The sequence below is a fragment of the Ptychodera flava genome, chromosome 10, assembly GCF_041260155.1.
Source record: "Ptychodera flava strain L36383 chromosome 10, AS_Pfla_20210202, whole genome shotgun sequence".
Lineage (NCBI taxonomy): Eukaryota > Metazoa > Hemichordata > Enteropneusta > Ptychoderidae > Ptychodera > Ptychodera flava.
In genome coordinates, this window is record NC_091937.1 from 43508129 (window position 1) to 43531504 (window position 23376).

At 36.7% G+C, this 23376-nt stretch overlaps 2 protein-coding genes and 1 long non-coding RNA gene across 4 annotated transcripts; all 3 read right to left on the minus strand.

Moving 5' to 3' along the window:
* Positions 1–1269: 1269 nt before the first annotated feature.
* LOC139142901 (uncharacterized) lies at positions 1270–11124 on the minus strand. The gene is made up of 9 exons (XM_070713088.1): positions 10961–11124; positions 10376–10590; positions 9742–9844; positions 6124–6175; positions 5029–5078; positions 3049–3222; positions 2385–2524; positions 1816–2031; positions 1270–1584 (listed from the first exon to the last, which is right to left on the minus strand). The coding sequence occupies exons 1-8, from the start codon at positions 11085–11087 to the stop codon at positions 1972–1974; spliced, it is 921 nt and encodes a 306-aa protein (XP_070569189.1). The 5' UTR covers positions 11088–11124; the 3' UTR covers positions 1270–1584; positions 1816–1971.
* Positions 11125–14337: 3213 nt separating this feature from the next.
* LOC139142903 (uncharacterized) lies at positions 14338–16241 on the minus strand. Of its 2 annotated transcripts, XR_011554490.1 has the most exons (3): positions 16061–16241; positions 14966–15182; positions 14338–14733 (listed from the first exon to the last, which is right to left on the minus strand). It is a non-coding gene; the product is annotated as an uncharacterized lncRNA (long non-coding RNA). The 2 variants fall into 2 exon arrangements; XR_011554489.1 differs by lacking the exon at positions 16061–16241 and having other exon boundaries at positions 14966–15393.
* Positions 16242–16476: 235 nt separating this feature from the next.
* On the minus strand, positions 16477–22795 carry LOC139142904 (uncharacterized). The gene is made up of 5 exons (XM_070713090.1): positions 22545–22795; positions 19157–19371; positions 18439–18593; positions 17382–17431; positions 16477–16708 (listed from the first exon to the last, which is right to left on the minus strand). Exons 1-5 carry the CDS (start codon positions 22600–22602, stop codon positions 16590–16592), a joined length of 597 nt encoding a protein of 198 aa, XP_070569191.1. The 5' UTR covers positions 22603–22795; the 3' UTR covers positions 16477–16589.
* Between the last annotated feature and the right edge of the window lie 581 nt (positions 22796–23376).

Sequence of the window (23376 nt, forward strand, 5' to 3'; positions counted from 1 at the left end):
AGTGTAAAGTTAATTAAGGGTTCATTTGCATATTTAATGAACTTTGTAATTAGTGACATTACTCTAAAATTACTGCATTAAATTAAATAAAACGTCCTACAAATGTTGATCTGATGGATATCTAATTGTCCCATGAACATTGAGCAGTGTCAAGTTAATTAACAGCTCATTTGCATATTAAATAAAGTTTTGTAATTAGTGATTAAAATCTGAGAGTACTGTGCGATGTTGAAAAAACCTGCTTCATTTAGTGATAACATATATCTTTTTGTTCTGTGAAGCATACTACTATTAATGAACCTGATGTAAAACATGTGAGCATATTCAGTTCATATCTGGTTTTGAAGATGAAATCGACACCATCAAGTTATCCCAAATTAGTTCCAATCGTGTTTAGAGTAAGTGAAATTTTAAGCGTCTTGCTCTTATTGATATCGAAATTTGAATCCCCTTAAATATCCAGATTTTCACATACTGTTATTGTTCTACTTTTATTCTTGATTATGGAATAGGATAGTTTACCTTTTCCTACATTGAAATTTGGAGCAAATGCTACGGCTTCTTTGATGATCAAACAAAATTGCTTGTTAGCCGATTTAATTTGCTGTGCTATAAATTGAAAGGAAACAGTAGCAAATGAAGATAATATACGTGCGTTTGTCTGAGCAAATCAGTGCAGTGCAAGTCTTCATGTTAACATCGTTCAAATTAAGGACAAGACGAAGTATTTCACAGTTCTTGTGGGGTCCGGCTCGTTTTATATCACCCGGATGAACATGTATGAAAAGTATTTGTTTGTCATTAAGCCATTCATTACTGTTACTCGCCTTAATTGCACCAACTTTAATGGGACACTAAACACATATTCTATTGTTGGCAATGCTTATCAATGTCTGGTTTGGCTCAACTAGCACAGATGTATTTATCTGTCATTTTAGGAAAAGACAGATCATGTGTACCGAAATTCAGGCTTGAATAGAGCCGTCGTCACGTGTAGTTGCAGGGATGAACGACTTTGGGTTTTACATGAACGTTTTTTAAAAATTTGAAGCGGAAATCTTCAATAGTCGGTCTTGCATTACCTCTCGTTTGAACTGACTATATATGAACTATTAGCCATTCTAGTGTTATCGAGACAGCCAATTTGTTTGGAGATGAAGCCGTCGTATAACTAAGATGCGGGTAAGATGGAGACAAGAGAATGTCATCTGATATCAACAGCAGCTTTAATTATGAACAATTTGTATATAATGAAATAAAACAGCTAAATATTATAAAGTTCATTGTTTATTGAAATATATTAAAAATGAAGAGCAAACGTTTAGAAAATCTATGTAATTTCTATCTCGGATGTTCATACATTACAAATGAAATTCAAGAGGAAAGGTAATCTTAGATTGTGGCAGTGAGTCATAAACTGTGACACAACCAAACTCAAAATGACACAAACAAATCCATGAGGAATTGGTTCACAGCGATATTAAAGTCACGCCACTAAAGTGAGGTACTAATGAACCATACTAATATTCCAATCTTGTTTAAAGCCTTTCAGGAACTACACGCAATCGATACTCCCCTTGTGACCTGCAATGACACAATCGGATTCATGTCAATTGACTGATTGTGTGATTGAAATGACTGAAGGGATATTAGAGAATTGCCAAGTCTAGTAGACGAGATTATTGCAGGGAGTCGTGGATATATTAAAAATTGACATATTACGCGTAAAAAAGTATGTTCTGTCAGGAATCATGGTTTTATTTTGTAATATTATGCTCGCATCCGACAGTATGTACAGTTTATGTCTTGGCTCACCGTGTTTTTTCTCTGCATCACGACACAAGCCATAGTACCGTCCGTCTTCTTTCATCTTGCGCAATGCATCATTGAACCACGGTACGAGATTGTCCTTCCGGGTTATTCCATGAATTTCACCACCTTTGCCGCACTTAAAGGGTTTCTCAAGCTGGTCTAATTCATGAGAGAACGGTAGGTTGTCAAAAATACTGACAGCAAAAACATTGCATCGATCTGAAAATAAAAGAAAGCATGAACAAAGCCATATAAAGAAAAGCTATCAAGAAACGGCGATAGGTTTTGACGAGAGACCAATCACACTGCATATGTGGCTGGAATAGTCAATTGCTCTCACATCATCAATTAAAAAGTCACTTCCCATAATACACAGCGGTAGATGCGTATTGTATTTCTTCAAACAACTTGAAATTAAATCAGGGATGTACTGAAAGTATTCACACATTTTTTTTCGAATTACTAACATTATTATGATGCAGTTGACCATCCGCTCCCTGCTTTGTCGATACTTTAATTATCATTTTGGTATAGCTATGACGTTACGTAGGTTACTGTATTGTTATCATTACCTGACCATTCTTCAAGAGCGCATTCATCTCCTCTAGTACGGCATAATGACCTTTGATGCCCAAACGTTCAGCGTCAACAGCCGTGATATTATTTCCTCTTAATAAACACGGAAAGTCACTTGCTATGCTATCAACGAAACCTGACATAAAAGTTCAAAAAGGGAAAGAATCTGAGTTTCAGGAAACCATTGGTTTCTTAATAGTTTTGTTGTGTGTTTAGTAAAGAATTATTAGAAACTGGAATATTTTTCCATTGCAATACAAAAAACCTTGAATTGAACATGATAAAACTGACACGATAAGCAAGCTAGATAGATAGATCGGTATATAGATAGATAGATAGATCGGTAGATGGATAGATAGATAGATAGATAGATAGATAGATAGATAGATAGATAGATAGATAGATAGATAGATAGATAGATAGATAGATAAAGATGGATACATACATACACACATACATAAATGCATACATACATACATACATACATACATACATACATGCATGCATGCATACATACATACATACATACATACATACATACATACATACATACATACATACATACATACATACATACATACATGCGGGAAAAAGGACAGACACACAGACAGCCACATAAACAGACAAACAGAAAGACAAAAGACATTGATATGTGCTCACCTATTGTCTTGCCCTCTATTTTTTCAGGATCGAAGTTGCCTGGGTTACCTCTTCTTACGTAGAAGCGCGCCGAATTATCAAAGACCCAGAAGGGGTCTGTATATGACACAGACAGTTGACGTTCAGGAGTTTTGAACCAGGATAAACAGACGTCCAAATTCCTCCCTAGAAGTCCTGTCAACAAATTGAACCATATTTTCACATTAGTTCACGTGTTAGAGCTACAGGAAAGAACCGTTCATTTATTGAATATATTTTTCAATGAGTGTTATTGAGTACACATCGGTATTGAAAATTATCATCATCATCATCATCATCATCATCATCATCATCAGCGTCGTCGTCGTCGTCGTCGTCATGATCATCACCCTACCACCACGATATTATCATTATCATCGTCGTCGTCTTGGTCATCGTCATCATCATCCATCACCATCATCATCATCATCATCATCATCATCATCATCGCCGTCATCAGTTATACGGGCAACCCTGTGGCGGTCGTGTTTATTTCAACATCAAAGCCGTACCGACTCCTGCCCGTGTAAGCTCGCTACGTTTGTGTGATAAACAGTCGTGAGTCGTGAGGAGCAAATTGGTACGTGCATTTCTTCCCAGCTTCTTCACAGACTGAAATAAAAGTCAACCAAAAAATAAAAGCGGAAGAGCCTTTCCCCTATTCTTGGATACAATTTCAAGAAGTTGTCCACTCAAAGAAACAAATACTACGATATCAACTTTAAAAGCCAACATTTAATCTACACAGTAGCCGAGCGAGGGAAATCTTTATGGTACTGATGTCAGTTACGATACAAACACTATAAATTTATGCAAAACTAGGCATGGTCAAAATGCAACTTTGTCAATCACTATCTGATTATGACGTGCTGAGTGAAGTATCATGTCAAGCAAAAATTACAAAGCATTTTCAAGGCACTTTGTTTTGTTTCTTTTCTCCTAATTGACTGAAATTATATATTTGTTCCGCCAGGTTCTGTCGAAACACGCTAATAATAATAATAATAATAATAATTTTATTGTCATATATATACGCTATTGCACATACAATGAAATACATCTTGGTTTTGCGAAAACAAAAGGACAGACAGTGAGATAAAAAAACAGGGAATAAAAGAGCAATACACAAAATAAAACAAACAGAATTAAAAATAAACATGTTAGAATAAAAGCGCCGACTGCAGAAGTACAAGTGTAGGAACTATGAGAGACGAGATGTGTGAGCGCTCTCAGTACTCGATTTACATTCATTTAACATGCGAATTGCTGTAGGGTAAAAACTGTTTAGGGACCGATTAGAGCTTGACTTGATTGAACGGTAACGTTCACCAGAACGCATAAGTTGAAACAAATTGTGTGCAGGGTGGTACTGATCATTGACAATGGAGACAGACTTTTTGAGAACACGGTCCTCGTAAAGACTGTCTAGCGATGGAAGAATACAACCAATAATTTTACTGGCGGTACTGACGATCCGGTTGAGTCGTTTCCGTTCATTCATTGTGATATTGCCATACCAGACAGTGATTGCGAATGTCAAGACACTCTCAATCACTCCGCGATAGAACCTAATCAACAAGTTCTGACTAACACGAAAACTCTTCAACCTCCGCAGAAAGAATAAGCGTTGCTGGCTTTTCTTAACTATGAAATCAGTATTGGTTTCCCATTTCAAGTCAGCAGATAAGTAGACACCAAGAAATTTGAAAAATTTAACAGAGGTCCAATGTATAAAGACACAATCTCCCAACGAAGATTCCAAGGCTCCCTTGAGTAAAAAGTGAAGAGTTGAAAGTTTTTTCGAATGGAGATTCGTTGGATAGAAAGAGTAGTCTTTGAACGCAGTAACCTAGACTATATAAACATTAACGCTAACTTAGTAAAGAGGCGACAAAATGCGCACAATTCTAAGAAATATATATGGTACAACTCTGATTTTTGTCAAAGTGGCATTTCAATTACCTGCGTCCAGTAAATCTGGCATAAAACCCACCATTGCAGCATTCTCCCCTCTGTGAAGAAATTATAAATTTGAACAAATAAACTTTCAAATTTAGACTAGTTTCATCATGCTGATACTCTTATGAAAGGATTCTGGCAAATATATGTTAATGAAATTCATGCGTGTGCATTTATAATATTTTCTTTGCCTTGGATACTTCCTGTCGCGCACAGTCAAATTGAAATTCTGCAAAGTCACGAGGATATTATAAACATAACTAGACTCATTGAGCTAGCTTCAGAATAATACAGATTTGAATAGGTACAATCTTCCTTGCCAGAAGTAAATACATTGACGATATATACACATACCGGACAAATACCTTGTTACCATCCACTTGTTGACTACACACGTTTAATTGTTGGCGTGAGTGAGAGAACAGCTTTCACAAAATATGGAAGCAGGATAGATATCGACCCGATACTAACACCTACAAAATTTCTCTTTATGGCGAGTATGGTTTTGTTTTCTCTTTGATTTTCTTTATTTTACTACTTGCACAATATTCTATAGACACAGATAGCAAGATTGCCATCTTTTGATAAAATTGAAAGAGATAGTGAAATTGTCATTTTAAGCGTAGTACCTGCTTTGTTATTGAGGAATTTGGAAACAATGTAAACAACTTCGCACATAACTTTATCGAGTACATCCTTGTGATCTCAGACTGTAACAACTTAGGTGCGATTCCATAACGGTTTTTAAGGAAACATGCAGAAAATGCATCAGGAGTGGTTCTGCCCGATTTCTACGTGGTTTACAAGTACAATTATGTCAAAGAACATTCATGTTTTAAAAGTCTCAAAATTACTTCCTACCCATGAATACCAACATGATGACGACAAACCTCCCACAAATGCCCAATACATCGATGATGTTATTCGTATTCTATTGCTACGTCGTTGTTGAAGATCATTAATGCTAAGGGTATGACAACCTATATTTGTCACTTTGTTGACCTAGAGTGATTGAAATTCTCTGATCCTTGCATCGATGAACAGGGCATGACGCCATAATTTAGGAATGAAACTCAGTCTCAATACTTCTCAACTTACTCGTACTCAAGAGCACAATTACAGTTGAAATATGTCCCGAATTTGTAAACTCTACACTGTAAAAATAGCGGACGCTAGACGCGTCTTTACGCGTTCAAAATGTACATGTCGGTGTTCAATTTGAACGGCTAGTGTTCATATTGTTAACACTAGTGTTCATAATATTAACAATGATGTTCTAAACCTGAACACTATGTGTTAACAACGATCTCCTTCAAGTGTTCAAAAACTCAGCATCACAGAAATTTTACAATACTGTGAAACAATTAACAGTCTTTTGTGTTTTTTTCTTTACAATGGCTATATTAAATTTACTATTGCTTCACTGTCCGGCAAAAGTACACGGATTTTGGTGTAACGAATTTCACACTAAGTGAAAAATATTTCCGGCCTACAATTGCTGAAAGCATGTTTTTTCTAAAAAAGGAAGTATACAAAATAATTTTACACGTTTATTACGGGTTGAAAGTTTAAAAATTAGAAAAGAAAATCAGAAAACCACCATGAACGTTTTAATTTTAACATCGGCGTGCAAGGGGCGTTCTACTTCTTAACACTTAGTGTTCAAGTTTGGTGTCTTTTCCTATCCCATGATGCATCAAAACGGAAGTTGCGACATTTTTCTTGTAAGCGCACCCTGAAGTCGTGATCGTGCGGAAGCAAGACCAGAAAGGGTAAGTTTCCTCTCCAAAATAGTAAAAGGTATTCGATTTTTGAAGCATCTATATTATCGTCCTTTGAAATTAATTGTATTGTACCTTGAAATAGCTTAACTACGTGAAAAAAACTTTTTTCTTTCAGTGGCTGCTATACCAACAACTAGCTGTGACTACGCAGTGGTACTTTTGGCCATGGCGTATCGATCGATCTCACTCGGGTCAAGGGTCATCACAATACAACTGTAGTGATAACCCTTGACCTGAGCGCGATCGATACGCCTTGCATAGTACCGCTGCGTAATCACAGCTAACATATGTCTTTTAGTAAACACAATCGCATGTAAAACATCAGTTAAACATCGTAGAGTATACAATGTATTGTTTCAGCATATGAGAGTTTGGCTTTTTAATTTTAATCAATTGATCACAAGAAGCAGCAAATATTTTGTAACAGTTTTGAAGAGAGGCACTGTATATGAAAGTCTCCACTTTTCCTTATAATAATCAGCCCCTTGTCTTTCATTTAAAGTTTCATCTCGCCATATTACCTATTGTTGCATTTTTTCAGGATGTAAAAAGTTGGATTTAACTGAAAATCGAAGAGTTGTTATAGAAGCTGGTGGTACAGATAACGAAGAAGATGAGTGTACGGTAGCTGTCTGGAAACAAGCTTGAGAAACTCAGCTCATCTCTAATGTAGATTTAAACTTCCAAGGGTCAGTAACTGAATTTTGATAAATTTCTGTATTTTTGTTCTGAATTAATCTAAGCTTTGGTAGCATGCTATGATCAACTAAATGTTGCTGGGGAATAAGCTTTCACAGACGTGTAGTCTCCCTTATTTAAATTAAAGCTGATATTTCTTGTTAGCTCTTTCAAAATGTGTACATGAAAATCCATACATGCATTTATGAAAGTCATCTGTACACTCAGTCTCATCCATTTGAACACCATCTGACATCTTTGTATTTGCAGGCAGCTTTCAAGACAATATGACAAATGTTTTTACATAAAAAAATTCAGCCTTGAATGGATGTGAAAGCGACAGACCATTCAGAGTAAAAATGTCCACTCTGAATTACTGATTTTTCTGAAATTTTCACTCTGAATTTTCTGTCACTTTCTGCTTCAATTTTTCATCCCCCCCTTGCATCTGATGAAGGAGACTTCACGTACTTTGAAAGCTTATGCCCTTGTAACATTTAGTTGATCATAGCCTGCTACCAAACCGTAAATTATTTTGTATTGTAGCTCAACACGTCTCTTGTACTTAGCAACTGGTTTTTAGCTTTGCTGTCAGCTAAATAGGTGGATGTGTAGCATTGTCCTCAAATTTGTACTTCCAAAGGTTTTTCTTCAAAACAGCCTGTGCGAATCCTTTAATATTTGGATTACAGGTCCCAAGGGATTACCCTAATCAGATATGTTCAAATTATGATGAAATATGCAAATTTATATTTTTGAGGCTAATTTTGCTACTTTTTGGAAAAATCTTCTTCTCTTTTACTGACGTCTTCAATATTTTGTAAACATGTCCCTAAAAATGACCATCGTCAAATTTGTGCTAGTTGTGATGAAATATTCAAATTTTTATATTTCATGGCAATTTTTGTCATTTTTGGTCAAACAATCTTTAAAAAATCTTTTTCAAAACTGCTAATCGAACAGCTTTGATATTTAGGACATAGATCTCTCTACTGGTAGTCTTTTTCAGATTGTTAAAATTATGCAGAAATTTGCAACTTTGTGTTTTTTGGCATTAAAGACATTTCAGACATTTTTAAGACATTGGGAATTACCAAAATGTGATATATTCAAGTTATGATGAAATGTTCATTTTTTCATTTTAAGGGTGATTTTTACCATTTTTTAGTAAAACAAAATTGTATAAAAATTAATAGCAGGGTACACCAGAATTTGAAAGGTTTTTACGAATATGTTTTAAATTTCTGAGAGGTATATTTTTGAAATGTCACCCATTTATTTCAGGGTTTATTTAAAGATATTACAAACAAACTAACCTTTTTTTATGAAGGACTTTGTTGGACAAGGAAATAGGTTTTACCCTGCCAAGGACCCACTTCCCCCACTTTCTGCATGTTGTGTCTTACTGTGACACTTTGACAACTTGACATGTTGTGTTTACTTTAGTGTGGACAACTATATGCCATGTGCACCAGAGAAGCCTTGACTAACTTCTTTTTTCTTCAAAATTTACTATTGTCCATATAGGAGGAAATGTCTTTAAGAAACCATCTTACAAAAATGGAGTATGCATTTCATACATATACGTCTTTTCAAGACAAGAAGTGTGCCAAATTTTGAGCTTTTTCAGATGATTTTTGTACGTTTTAAACAAGTATGAACATAAAACGTAATCCACAATATGGTGATTTTTATTGCTTATGTTTTTGATAGGAAGGTGTTAACACTGTTGGTTTTTTCCTCTGACAAACTTTACATACAAAGTTGCAATGTTTATTTACCCATTTTACAGTAAATTATTGTATTTTAACTCTAGAAATGTTTCGTGTATTTTTAGAATAAAATAATTTTACAGGAAATCAATGGTCTGTAATGTTATTTCAAGGCTTGAACATACCGTGAACGCCCAAATAAAGGTGTTCAACAAGCGCGCATCATGTGTTCTAGCCTTTAACACACTTATCGTTGAACGGCGTCCATGCGTTCAAAAAGTGTTACAGCCCTTTGAACGCGTAAAAGCGTTCAATTTTTTGAACACATTTCCTGTGCAACGTGTGTTCAGATATGGAACACCATGGTGTTCAATATAATGTCTTATGAACACGTAGCGTTCAAAATCTGCACACGTGTGTTCAAAAATTGAACGTTGGTTGAACACGTAGTGTTAAATTTCTGAACGTCTGGAGGCGTTCAAAAAGTGTTACAAAAAGGCGTTTAATTGGTGTTCTAATCCTTGAACACTAACTTTACAGTGTAGAGTCTTCCTTCATGGCGAGGGCTCCCTCTATGATTTTCTTCCCCAGCTGTTCTCCAAGTAAACGAAACATTACCAGATTACGCAGCGTGTCATCGTTTTGCTGGTAAAAAAACAAAGTTGAAAAACGACTGAGGTAATATGACTCAGAGGGTCACTAAAACAGCATTTTCCGACGATCTGACATGCTTTGTGAATCGTGATACTTTATGCACATAATCCCAAAGGACAAATCAGGACAAGGATAAAGCTCTCTGGCTTGGCAAAGGAAAAGGAGGGAATAAACTTGCTGATTCGCCTTATGGCGGAACATTTGTTCGGGATATTTCAAAGGCTGTTGTACTGGCAATCGTCGGAAACAAGTACTTTATGTTCAGCCAGAAGAATATATGTAAACATTTTCTATGTTGTCACACTCTCCATGTCCATGCGTTGGTTCGCCATGTGTCTTCACTGTGCTATTCAAATATTTCTATTTGCGCCACTATCACGCCAGCCTGCTGAAATGTAGGAAATATACGGCCGAATGTTCTAAATGAACTTAAATACCAAAGAATATATAGTCAGTAGTTTAAGGAAGGTTTGAAATTTTCAACCTATTAATGTCTGACTTTAATAAGTGCCTCTGCTTTACCTGCTCAGTATATCGTGATAACATTGCACGCATCACTGGCAGATGAACTCTCGCTGACCCTAGGGCTCGGATTACTGGACCTGGTACACCTGTCGAACCTTGGAGGTTGTGTGCGAGTTGTCTTAAAAGCATCGCTTTGAGGAGCGGCTTATCATGCAGGCCACTGAACGCTCCATCTGGTTGACTGCCTTGACCGTCAAAGAACCCCAAGGCGCCTATGATAATGAGGATGGGAAAAGGCGGAGTTTACTTCTCTAATTTTTATATCATACGGAGATATATACTTAGAAAATAAGAAGAACACTGTTCCCTTTCGAATTGTATACTTTAAAGAGGGGTTGTAGCTCAATAGTTATTAAGAATTTGAAATGGATATTCACCGTTTCGAATAGCGAGATCGTGATCGTATCTTCAACACCGTTTCGTCTACGCAAAACCCACCATTGCCAGTTTAATGTCACAGCGTATGTTAAACTCCTACCACATTGTTCAACATTTTGAACTGAACCAAAACCTAATCGATTTCAAGAGTTGATTCAGCGCATCATCGGTATTAAGACACGAATAAACAATCTGCACACTTACCTTGGAAGGCAGTTACCAACAGCGGTACCACAAGGACAAGAACGGACACACGTACCATTGTCAGTGTTAGAATGGCTTTGTTGATTGGAATGAAGCCGTTGCCACAGAAAAGTAGCATATATACCATTGGATGTGTTTGTCATCCTTATCATTGCGGTCAAAAGATAACCTCAGAAGGTTAGAGATAAAGTTTGACGGTGGCCTCCACGACAGGTCAACATTAACCTGTCTGCTATGCATCGGGCACACCTCATGTGTACTTCTACAGCGCAATGTTTTCTTCTCCTAACATAACAAAGAAAAATTCAAATTAGGCCAAACATGCTCATAAAAACCTTTCGGCTTCACAGTGTTAGAAGCCAAAATTATCAAGCATATTAGTCAAGTTAGTTGTGATAATACTACCGTGTTTGAGACATAATATTGATTTGTGTCGAATACATTAAAATATCCGATAATTTATAATTTGACATCTCGTTTACACTACCCATACGCTTATAAATAGGAGTTACTCTTATACATTCAAGAGTGGACGGAAAGACTGCATTGTCAATACTAGAATTCAACATAACTCAGAGCCAAAGGTGACTGTCAAGCCAAAGGTGTCGCTTAGAAGGGCAAATATCAACGGGAGTCAGTAAGGAGGTTACATCAGCCTCACTGATAACACCTTTAAGACGCACTTCGAATTCGATAATAACATTCAATCGTTGCGTGACAAAAAGTTTGAGAACCGCAATGAACCGTCAAAGTTTACGACTATTTGGTTTGGTTTATTTGGACCAGGTCTTCAATGTATTATGCTCAATTTCTGACAAAGCATCCAGTTACTCTAACATGAGCAAGCGATGTCGTATTTGTACATCAGACATACATCAGTACATCAGTACATACATTATCAATTCTGACAAATGTACATTGTTAAAACAAACGCCCTGAGTTGGTTTCAAAATGTCGCCACCAAAATAAATATTGTTCAACAAATTTTAACACCACCTACAAACACATCCCAACTATATCAATGAGAGTGTAGAGCTAAGGATCTCTTTATTTCTGACTGTCAGTCAGAGGATTGCAGGATGCATAAAACTTACACAGATCATTATTACTTTGTATCTAATGTAATTTGTGTCGTTATTTATAACGTTCTGCTCTTAGCATCGAACACTTTAATTCCCATGAAGACATATGTATACTTATATTTTATATATATATATATATATATATATATATATATATATATATATATATATATATATATAAAATTTTATATATATATATCGTCAAAAGTAGTTAAACTGTTTAAATTCACTCGGATGGAAATAAACACAATGATGTAAAGTAACGTCATGCAAGTGCAAGCAATAGATCATCATGGGTTTTCTATGATTGTGTCATATGAATGATGAAGATATGACCTCAGCAGGATTAAGTTATAACAATTAATATATAGCAAAGAAATAACATCATCAAAATATCCTAGGTGTTTATAAGTTATTTACCAAGGCGACTGTTTCGGGGATTTGAAAACAATACAGTCAACTCCCTTGGCTCCCCAAGCAGTACTGATCAGGTACCACCACACCTTAAGTTATTTTGAGTCTGATGTTATATATGTCTTTCGGTGTTACATTGAATTTTTCAAAAAGTTGTGGATGTCTTGACATAACTTCATGAAACTGTCTGATAATTTTAGGTTGTTGTTCTCCTTGAGACAACATCCTGTTGTACAGGCTGGCAACTCTTGGAAGAAAATCTTCTATTAGAATTGTTGCGCGACTAATGCAAAGATATTCTGACAATACAGTGCCATAAAAAATATACGAAGGGAGGTTACTTTAGCGATCTGGCATTCGCACTATAGAAAACTTGAAATCATCGCGCTTGTCAAAGAGTTTATAGACGAATATTCCATCTACTATAGATATGTCCAATTCGAGAAATGTAGCATCTTGTCCATTATGCTCACACTTCAACGTGAGCTCTGCAGGATATATTTGCTCATATGATCTACAAAACTATATATATATATATATATATATATATATATATATATATATATATATATATATATATATATGAGAACACTGGAATTCGTTAGATATTTGGATCAAACTGCTTATATATATATATATATATATATATATATATATATATATATATATATATATACGAGAACACTTTGGAATTCTTTAGATATTTGGATCAAACTGCCATGTCCTTTGCGCATATAGTTTGTTTGGTCAGGTAAACACACTTCGCATAATTTCCATTTTATAGGACAGGTATGCATTTGAGGACTTCTGCCCATTAAAACGTAAAACGCTAAACCGTGTTGCCAGCACAACCTCCCAGCCTAAAACATGATGAAAGAAAGAATTTCTGCGCAAATCGAAGTATACGAGTCATATCAGCAATTTGTATATTTAACCTACTTCGTGTCTTCGTAAGCGTAAATGGTTAGCACTGGTGGCTGCTCCCTCGTGACAGCTATTTGGGCTTTGACGTTTGTACAGAACGATGCTGTTGTGATGCATGCTTGAGTGGACTCATTCTGAAGTATGTGGAGTTAGTGAAACTAAAGGTCTTGCTATTGTGGATATCGAAATATGATTCCCCTAAAATATCAAAGTTTGCACATACTGTAATTGTTTTACGTTTGTTCTTGATTATGGCATAGGATAGTTTAACTTTTCTTAAAATGAAACTTGGAGCAAATGCTACGCCGTCATTGATGATCAAACAAAGTTGCTGTGGTAGCCGATTTAATTTGCTGTGCCATAAATTGAATGGAAACGGTAGAAAATAAAGATATTATGCCTGCGTTTGTCTGAGCAAATCAGTGCAGTGCAAGTCTTCATGTTAACATCGTTCAGATTAAGGAAAAGACGAAGTATTTCACGGTTCATGTGGGGTCCGGCTCGTTTTGTATCACCCGGACGAACACGCATCTAACAAATACTTGTTTGTCATTAAGCCGTTCATTACTGTTACTCGCCTTAATTGTACCGACTTTAATGGGACCCAAGCACATATTCTATCATTGGCAATGCTTATCAATGTCTGGTTTGGTTAAACTAGCACAGATCTATTTATCTGTCATTTTAGGATAAAGACAGATCATGTGTACCTGAATTAGGGCTTGAATAGATCAGATGTAATATGCAGTTCCTTGGATGAACGACTTTGGGTTTTACATGAACGTTTTTAAAAATGTGAAGCGGAAATCTTCAATAGCTGGTCTTGCATAACCTCTCGTTTGAACTGACTATATATGCACTATTAGTCATTCTAGTTTTATCGAGGCAGCCAATTTGCTTGGATACAAAGCCGTCGTATAACTAAGATGCGGGTAAGATGGAGACAAGAGAGTGTCATCTGATACCAACAGCAGCTTTAATTATTAACAATTTGCATACAATGAAATGATACAGCCCAAGATTATAAAGTTTATTGAAAAATATCAAAAATGAGGAGCAAAAGTTTAGAAAACCTATATGTTATTTCGATCTCGGATGTTCATACGTTACAAATAAAATTCAAGGGGAAAGGTATTCTTAGATTGTCAAAGTAAGTTAAAAACTGCGACACTACCAAACTCAAAATGACACATGCAAATCAACGACTTGTGTTGAATTGATTACTGAATTCACAGCGATATCAAAGTCATGGAAACGAAGTGAAGTAATAATATACGATACGAATCTTCCGGTCTGACCAATCTTGTTAAAAGCCTCTCAGGAACTACACGCAGTCTATACTCCCCTCGTGACCTGCAATATGACAGTATAGGAACCACGTCATTTGATTGATGGCGTGATTGAAATGACAGAAGGGATATTAGAGAAGCTGAAAGTACCAGGTCGGGTAGATGAGATATTTCAGAGAGTTGTTGAAATATTGAAAATGGACATATTGACTCGTATATTATGTGAGGAACCATGCTATCGTTTTGTAATGTATCACTCGCATCCGACAGTGTGTACAGTTTATGTCGTGGCTCACCGTGTTTTTTCTCTGCATCACGACACAAGCCATAGTACCGTCCGTCTTCTTTCATCTTGCGCAATGCATCATTGAACCACGGTACGAGATTGTCCTTCCTGGTTATTCCGTAAATTTAGCCACCCTTGGTGCACTTAAAGGGTTTCTCAAGCTGGTCTAATTCATGAGAGAACGGTATGTCGCCAAATGATACTGACAGCATAAACATTGCATCGATCTAAAAATAAAAGAAAGTATGAACAAAGCCATATAAAGGAAAGTTATCTAGAAACGTCGACAGCCTTTGACGAGAGACCAATAACACAGACAAATGGCTGGAATGGTCAATTGCTCTCACATCGTAAATTAAAAAAAATCACTTCACATAATACCGACGGCAGATGCACATTGTATTTTCTTAAAACAACTTGAAATAAAATCAGGGATGTACTGAAAGTATTCACACATTTTTTCGAATTACAAACATTATTATGTTGCCATTGGTTATCAGTTTCCCTGTTTTGTTGATACTGCAATTATTATTTTGGTATGGCTATGACGTAGGTGACTGTCTTATAATCATTATCTGACCATTCTTCAAGAGCGCATACATCTCCTCTTGTTCGACATAATGACCTTTGATGCCTAAATTTTCAGCGTCAACAGCCGTGATATTATTGCTCTCAATAAACACGGAAAGTCACTTGCTATGCTATTAATGAAACCTGACATGAAACATCAAAACGGGAAAGAATCTGAGTTTCAGGAAACCATTTGTTTCTTACTAATTTTGTTATATGTTCAGTAAAGAATTATTAGAAACTCGAATATCTTTTCGCTGCAATAAAAAAACCTTGAATTGAGCATGATAATTGTTTGAAAACTAACACGATTAGCAAGATAGACACATAGAAAGAAAGATAGATAGATAGATACATACATACGTACTTACGTATGTATAGATAGATAGATAGATAGATAGATGGATACATACATACGTAAGTACATACATACATACATACATACATACATACATACATACATACATACATGCGGAAGGAAGGACAGACATACGGACAGATAAACAAAGAGACAGACATTGATATGTGACATCACCTATTGCCTTGCCCTCTATTTTCTCAGGATCGAAGTTGCCTGGGTTACCTCTTGTTACGTAGAAGCGCGCCGAATCATCAAAGACCCAGTAGGGGTCTGTATATGACACCGATAGTTGACGTTCAGGAGTTTTGAACCAGGATAAACAGACGTCCAAATTCCTAGAAGTACTGTCAACAAATTGAGCCATATTTTCACATTAGTTCACGTGTTAAAGCTGCTGGAAAGAACCGTTCACATATTGGATATATTTTTCAATGGAATGTTAATGAGTACACATCGGTATTGAAAATGATCGTCAATCATCACCATCATCATCATCATCATCATCATCATCATCATTATCATCATTATCATCAGCGTCGTCGTCGTCGTCGTCGTCATGATCATCACCCTACCACCACGATATTATCATTATCATCGTCGTCGTCTTCGTCATCGTCATCATCATCGATCATCCTCATCCTCATCCTCATCATCATCATCACCATTTACGTCATCATTAAGGGTAACCTTTTGGCGGTCCCTTTTATTTCAACATCAAAGCCATACCGACTCCTGCCCGTGTAATCTCGCCACGTTTGTGTGATAAACATTGGTCTTGAGGAGCATATTGGTATGTACATTTCTTGCCAGCTTCTTCACAGACTGAAATAGAAGTCAATCAAAAAGAAATGAACGCATAACAACCTAGACTGTTCTTGGCTAAAGTTTCAAGAAGTTGTCCAACCAAAGAAAAAATACGATGATACCAACTTTTAAAGCAAATATTTTATCTACACAGTGGCCGAGCGAGGGAAATCTTCACGGTACGGATGCCCAAAAGGATACAAATATCATAAATTAATGCAAAACTAGGCACGGTCAAAATGCTACTTTGTCAATCACTATCTCAGTATGATGTGCTGAGTGCAGTATCATGTCAGGCACAAAAATCACAAATAATTTTCAAAGCACGTTTGTTTGTTTCTTTTATCTAAATTGACTGAAACTATATAGTTCAATTTTGGTCATTATTCAGCAAGGTTCTGTCGAAACAAGTTTCACTGAAAGGCTAAGAGAGGTCAAAAGTGCAACGGCACAATCTCTTTCGACGAAGATTCCAAGACTCCCTTGAGTGAATGGTGAAGGCTTCAACAGTTCTCCCAATAAAGATTCGTAGGACTGAAAGAGTAGTCTGGTCATTAGTAACGTAGGCTAATTAAAATATTAATGCCAACTTATTGAAGAGGCTACAAAAATGTGTACAATTCTAAGAAATATAGATGATGAAACTATCAACTAAATCAGTTGATATTTGTCAAGGTAGCATTTCAATTACCTGCATGTAGTAAATCTGGCATAAAACCCACTATTGCAGCATTCATCCCTCTGTGAAGAAATTATAAATTTGAACAATATGACTTTCAAAGTGAAGCCAGTTTCATCACTCTGATACTTAGATGAAAGGATTCTGGCAAATATATGTTAATGAAATTAATGCGTGAGCTTTTATAATATTTTTCTTGCTTGGATAATTCCTGTCGCAAACAATCAAATTGAAATTCTGCCAAAGTCACGAGAGTATTACATGTAATAGCTACTCTGAGCTTCAGATTAATACAGATTAGAGCAAGCACAATCTTCCCCGAGTGAATATACTGACTATATACACATATTGATAGGACGGACAAATACCTTGTTAAATTAGTAATTGTCGGCGCGAGTGAGAGAACAGCTTTCACGAAATATGTAAGCAGGATAGATTTCGACAAGATACTAACACCTACAAAATTACTGTTTATGGCGTGTTTGGTTTGGTTTCTCTCTGATGTTTTCTTTATTTTACTACTTGATGAATATTTTATCGAACAGATAGCAAGATTGTCATGTTTTGTAAAATTGAAAGAGATAGTGAAATCGTCATTTCAGGCGTACTACCCCCTGTGTTATTGAGAAATTTGGAAACAAATGTAACAACTTTGCATATAACTTTATCGAGTACATCCTTGTGATCTCAGACTATTAAACTATAACAACTTAGGTACAATGCCATAACGGTTTTTAAAGAAAACTTATGCAGTAAATGCACAAGGAGTGGTTCTGCTCGATTTCTACGTGGCTTACAAGTACAATTATGTCAAAGAACATTCATGTTTTAAAAGTCTCAAAATTACCTTCTACCCATGAATACCAACATTGCGACGACAATGTCGATCATGTTATTGTATTCTGTTGCTACGTCCGTGCTGAGGATCGTTAATGCTGAGGATGTGACAGCCTATATTTCTCATTTTGTTGACCTAGAGTGATTGAAATTCTCTGATCCTTGCATCGATGAACAGGGCATGACGCGATATTTTGGGAATTAAACTCAATCTCAATACTTCCCAACTTACTCGTACTCAAGAGCACAATCACAGTTGAAATACGTCCCGAATTTGTAAACTCTGGAGTCTTCCTTCATGGCGAGGGCTCCCTCTATGATTTTCTTCCCCAGCTGTTCTCCAAGTAAACGAAACAGGACCAGATAACGCAGCGTGTTATCGTTTTGCTGGTAAAAAAAACGAAGCGAAAGAACGACTGATAAACGCTTTTTAAATTCCGTATGTAGAACATATTTTGTAGTTATTCGTGTCTATCAAAGGTCCTACTCAACGACAAGCTGATTTGTTCATGAAAATAATATTTGTTCAAAGGGTAACTAAACTAAACGATATGTCGCACTATGTGAATGGTTATACTCCATGCTTATCAGGCCATAAGACAAATCAGGAAAAGAATATCTGTTCGGGGTATTTCAAAGACTGTTGTACTGTCATTAAATGCAATCGTCGGAAACATCTCCTCAATGTTTCTACCAGAGGAATATATGTAAACATTTTCTATGTTGTCATACTCTCGATGTACATGCGTTGGTTCGCCATATGCCATCACTGTACTATTCAACTATTTCTATTTGCGTGACTATCACGCCCGCCTGCTGCACTAATGGAAACATAAGGCCGAATGTTGTAAATGAACTTGAATACTAAATAACATATAGTCAGTAGTTTAAGAAAGATTTGAAATTTTCAACCTATTAATGGCCGACTTTAATTAGTGCCTCTTCTTTACCTGGTCAGTATATCGTGATAATATTGCACGTATCACTGGCAGGTGAACTCTCGCTGACCCTAGGGCTCGGATAACTGGACCTGGTACACCTGTCGAACGTTGGAGGTTATGTGCGAGTTGTCTTAAAAGAATCGCTCTGAGGAATGGCTTATCATGCAGGACACTGAACGCTCCATCTTGTTGACTACCCAGACTGTCAAAGGACCCTAAGGCGCCTATGATAATGAGGATGGGAAAAAGCGGAGTTTACTTCTCTAATTTTAATAATAATAATAATAATAATAATAATAATAATAATAATTTATTGTCATATATATATGCTATTGCACATACAATGAAATACATCTTGGTTTTGCGAAAACAAAAGGACAGACAGTGAGATAAAAAACAGGAAATAAAAGAACAATACACAAAATAAAACAAACAGAATTAAAAATAAACATGCTAGAATAAAAGCGCCGACTTCAGAAGTACAAGTGAAGGAACTATGAGAGACGAGATGTGTGAGCTCTCACTGTACTCGATTTACATTCATTTAACATGCGAATTGCTGTAGGGTAAAAACTGTTTAGGGACCGATTACAACTTGACTTGATTGAACGGTAACGTTTACCAGAACGCATAAATTGAAACAAATTGTGTGCAGGGTGGTACTGATCATTGACAATGGAGACAGACTTTTTGAGAACACGGTCCTCGTAAAGACTGTCTAGCGATGGAAGATTACAACCAATAATTTTACTGGCGGTACTGACGATCCTGTTGAGTTGTTTCCGTTCATTCATTGTGATATTGCCATACCAGACAGTGATTGCGAATGTCAAGACACTCTCAATCACTCCGCGATAGAACCTAATCAACAAGTTCTGACTAACACGAAAACTCTTCAACCTCCGCAGAAAGAATAAGCGTTGCTGGCTTTTCTTAACTATGAAATCAGTATTGGTTTCCCATTTCAAGTCAGCAGATAAGTAGACACCAAGAAATTTGAAAAATTTAACTATTTCCACTTCTGTGCCATTTGTAGTAAGAGGCGTAATTTCTGATGGATTTTTACGAAAATCCACCATTATTTCCTTTGTTTTCTTGACATTCAGTTCCAAGTTGTTATTGGAACACCATTTAACTGTATCGTCCACTTGTTTCCTATATAATGATTCATCAGATTCAATAAAACCGCCAAGGGTGGTGTCATCGGCGAATTTTACTATGAAATTGTTCTCCTCAGAACTCACAGCACAATCATGTGTAAACAAAGAATAGAGTATCGTGACAGGTTACAACCCTGGGGTGTACCGGTGCTTAGAACGATAGAGTTTGAAAAGTTACTGCCAATTTTCACGACTTGGGAGCGATTCAACAAGAAATCGAGAATCCATTTACAAATTGAGGGATTGAAATTCAAGTTGGTGAGCTTCTCATATAATTTAAAAGGTGATATAGTATTAAATGCTGAACTATAGTCAATGAATACCAGCCGGCAATAATTTGGAATTTTCTTATCCAGAAACTGAGAAACTTTGAAAAGTGCCCAAGATACAGCATCGTCAACCGATCTATTTGTTCTATAGATGAACTGATATGGATCTAAAGATGCAGGAATATTCGACTGAATGTATTTTCCAACAATGGTTTCTAGACATTTCATAACAGTAGATGTAAGAGCTATTGGACGATAATCATTTAAGCAAGTAACTGGAATGCGTTTTGGAACAGGAATTATGATGGCTCTTTTGAACACATTTGGAACGTGACTCGTTTTCAATGACCAGTTAAATATCACACATAAGATTTCACACAGTTCATCTTTACATGATCGTAACAGGCGAGGACAAATTCCATCTGGACCAGAAGATTTTCTCGCGTTCAATGTACTTAAAGTGCGTCGGAGGTCCCCCAAGCTTACTTCAAACGGAGGAGGCAGCGATTCACTTGTAACTGGTGGAATGTCAAAAGGACGGTCAAATAGCGCGTAAAATTCATTTAAACGATCCGGAAGGGTTTCATCATCCGTTAGAGCTGATTTTGACTTTGGTTTATACCCGGTGATTTTCTCGAAGCCTTTCCACAATTCCCGTGAGTCAGTTGCCAAAATATCATTTTCTAACTTGTCTCGATATAGACGTTTCGCATGTTTAATCGCCTTCACAACATCATATTTTGCCTTCTTCATAGCTGAACTGTCGCCTGATCTGAAAGCAGCTTCTTTCGCGCGAAGATGGGTAGCTACGGTCCGATCAAACCAGGGTTTATCATTGGGATAAGATGTTACCAACTTCCTTGGAATACATAGCTCCTCGCAAAACTTGATGTAATCCATCGTGACCTCGGTGCACTCATCAAGGTCAGCTGCAGTTTCAATAAACAAGTCCCAATTCGTACACGCAAAACAGCCCTGATGTCGCTGAATGGCTGCTTCTGTCCATCGAGGGACAAGGCGTTTTGTAGGTTTTTCACGTTTGAGTTGTTGTGTGTATGCGGGAACTAGATGAATCAAATTGTGATCAGAGTTACCGAGAGGTGCACGTTTCAGAGACCGATAGGCATCTTTTATTGTCGTATAACAGTGGTCTAAGATCTTGTCATGACGGGTTGCACAATTCACATGTAGATAGTATTTGGGTAGCTCTTTACGTAAATTTGCACGATTAAAGTCGCCTAAAACAATGCAGGTTGACCCGGAATGTTTATTTTCTTGTTGCGTAATTATAGCCGACAGCTGGTCAATAGCAACGTTTGAATATTGGCATCTGGTGGCACATATGCAGCACACAAAAGTACAGATCCAAATTTTCTGGGCAAATAAAATGGATGACATTTGATAACAAGAGTTTCCAACTCTGGTGTGCACGATTTTGAGATAATCCTGGCATCAGTGCACCAAGCATTATTTAAAAGAAAACAGAGTCCGCCACCAATAGATTTTTCCTCTTCAGCAAATACACGATCCGACCGAAAGAGTGTAAATCCATCAGGCACTAGAATGGAATCAGGCACTGATGAATTTAGCCATGTTTCAGTAAAACAAAACACTGAGCAATCGCGATTGTCTTTCCTAGTGTGAATGAGACAAGATAGTTCATCAGTCTTATTTCGTAGCGAGCGTACATTTTATACGGAGATATATACTTCGAAAATAACTAGAACACTGTTCCCTTTCGAATTGTATACTTTAAACAGGGGTTATAGATCAATAGTTATTTAGAATTTGAAATGGTTATTAACCGTTTTGAATAGCGAGATCGTGATCGTATCTTCAACAAGGCCGTTTCTTCTACGCCTACGACAGTGTAAAACATTCTGAACTGAAACAAAACGTTGACTATTCCAAAAGTTTACTATTCGTATCATCGGTATTAAGACACGAATAAACAATCTACGTACTTACCTTGGAAGGCAGTTACCAAAAGCGGTACTACCAGGACAAGAACGGTCACACGTACCATTGTCAGTGCCGGCTATGTGGTATGGACTGAAGCCGTCGCCACAGAAAAGTAGCATATGTATACTAATTGATGTATTTGTCATCCTTATCGCTGCGGTCAAAATATGACTTCATAAGGTTAAAGATAAGTTTGACAGCTGCACATTGCTCGTTCCATGAGTTGGCTCCTCAAACACATTTATTGCGTATTTTATCGTGTTTTAAATACGCTTCCCGATGAAATTGTACATTTCTTCGAGGTTTAAAAACTGTTGCAGCCTGTTTCTGTCTGGCATCTCTCATTTACCCGCATATTATATCATGATAAAATCTCGCTCACCACAGGAAGATGGACTCTTATGCTCTTAGACTAGTTTTCAAGACTGTGGAGTCAGTAAATCTCTCGATTACCAGGTCAGTTGCGAGAGGTTTTATCACAAGCGAGCATTTGGAGGAAGAGTTTTACCTTAGAGGTGCCATCAAAGTTACCCCAGGCAAGGCAAAAGGAGACGTGTACTGAAATCAGACTGAAAGTTGTTCATCAAGCACATGTACAATCATGAGACGAATCATAATCGTGGAAGAGTTTTGGACTAATACTCAGTCACAGAACGTAAAAACCTCATTAACTTCAATTTTTTTGCACGTTATTTAATCACGTTCTTTAACGCACTTCTATTAATCTTGCCATCCCTTGATGGTATGAGTGGTATGTTTTGTTCTGTGTACACGTGGGAAACACTTCGTAGTTCAGTAGATATTCGGATTAATCTGGTATATCTGTTCTTAAACACGC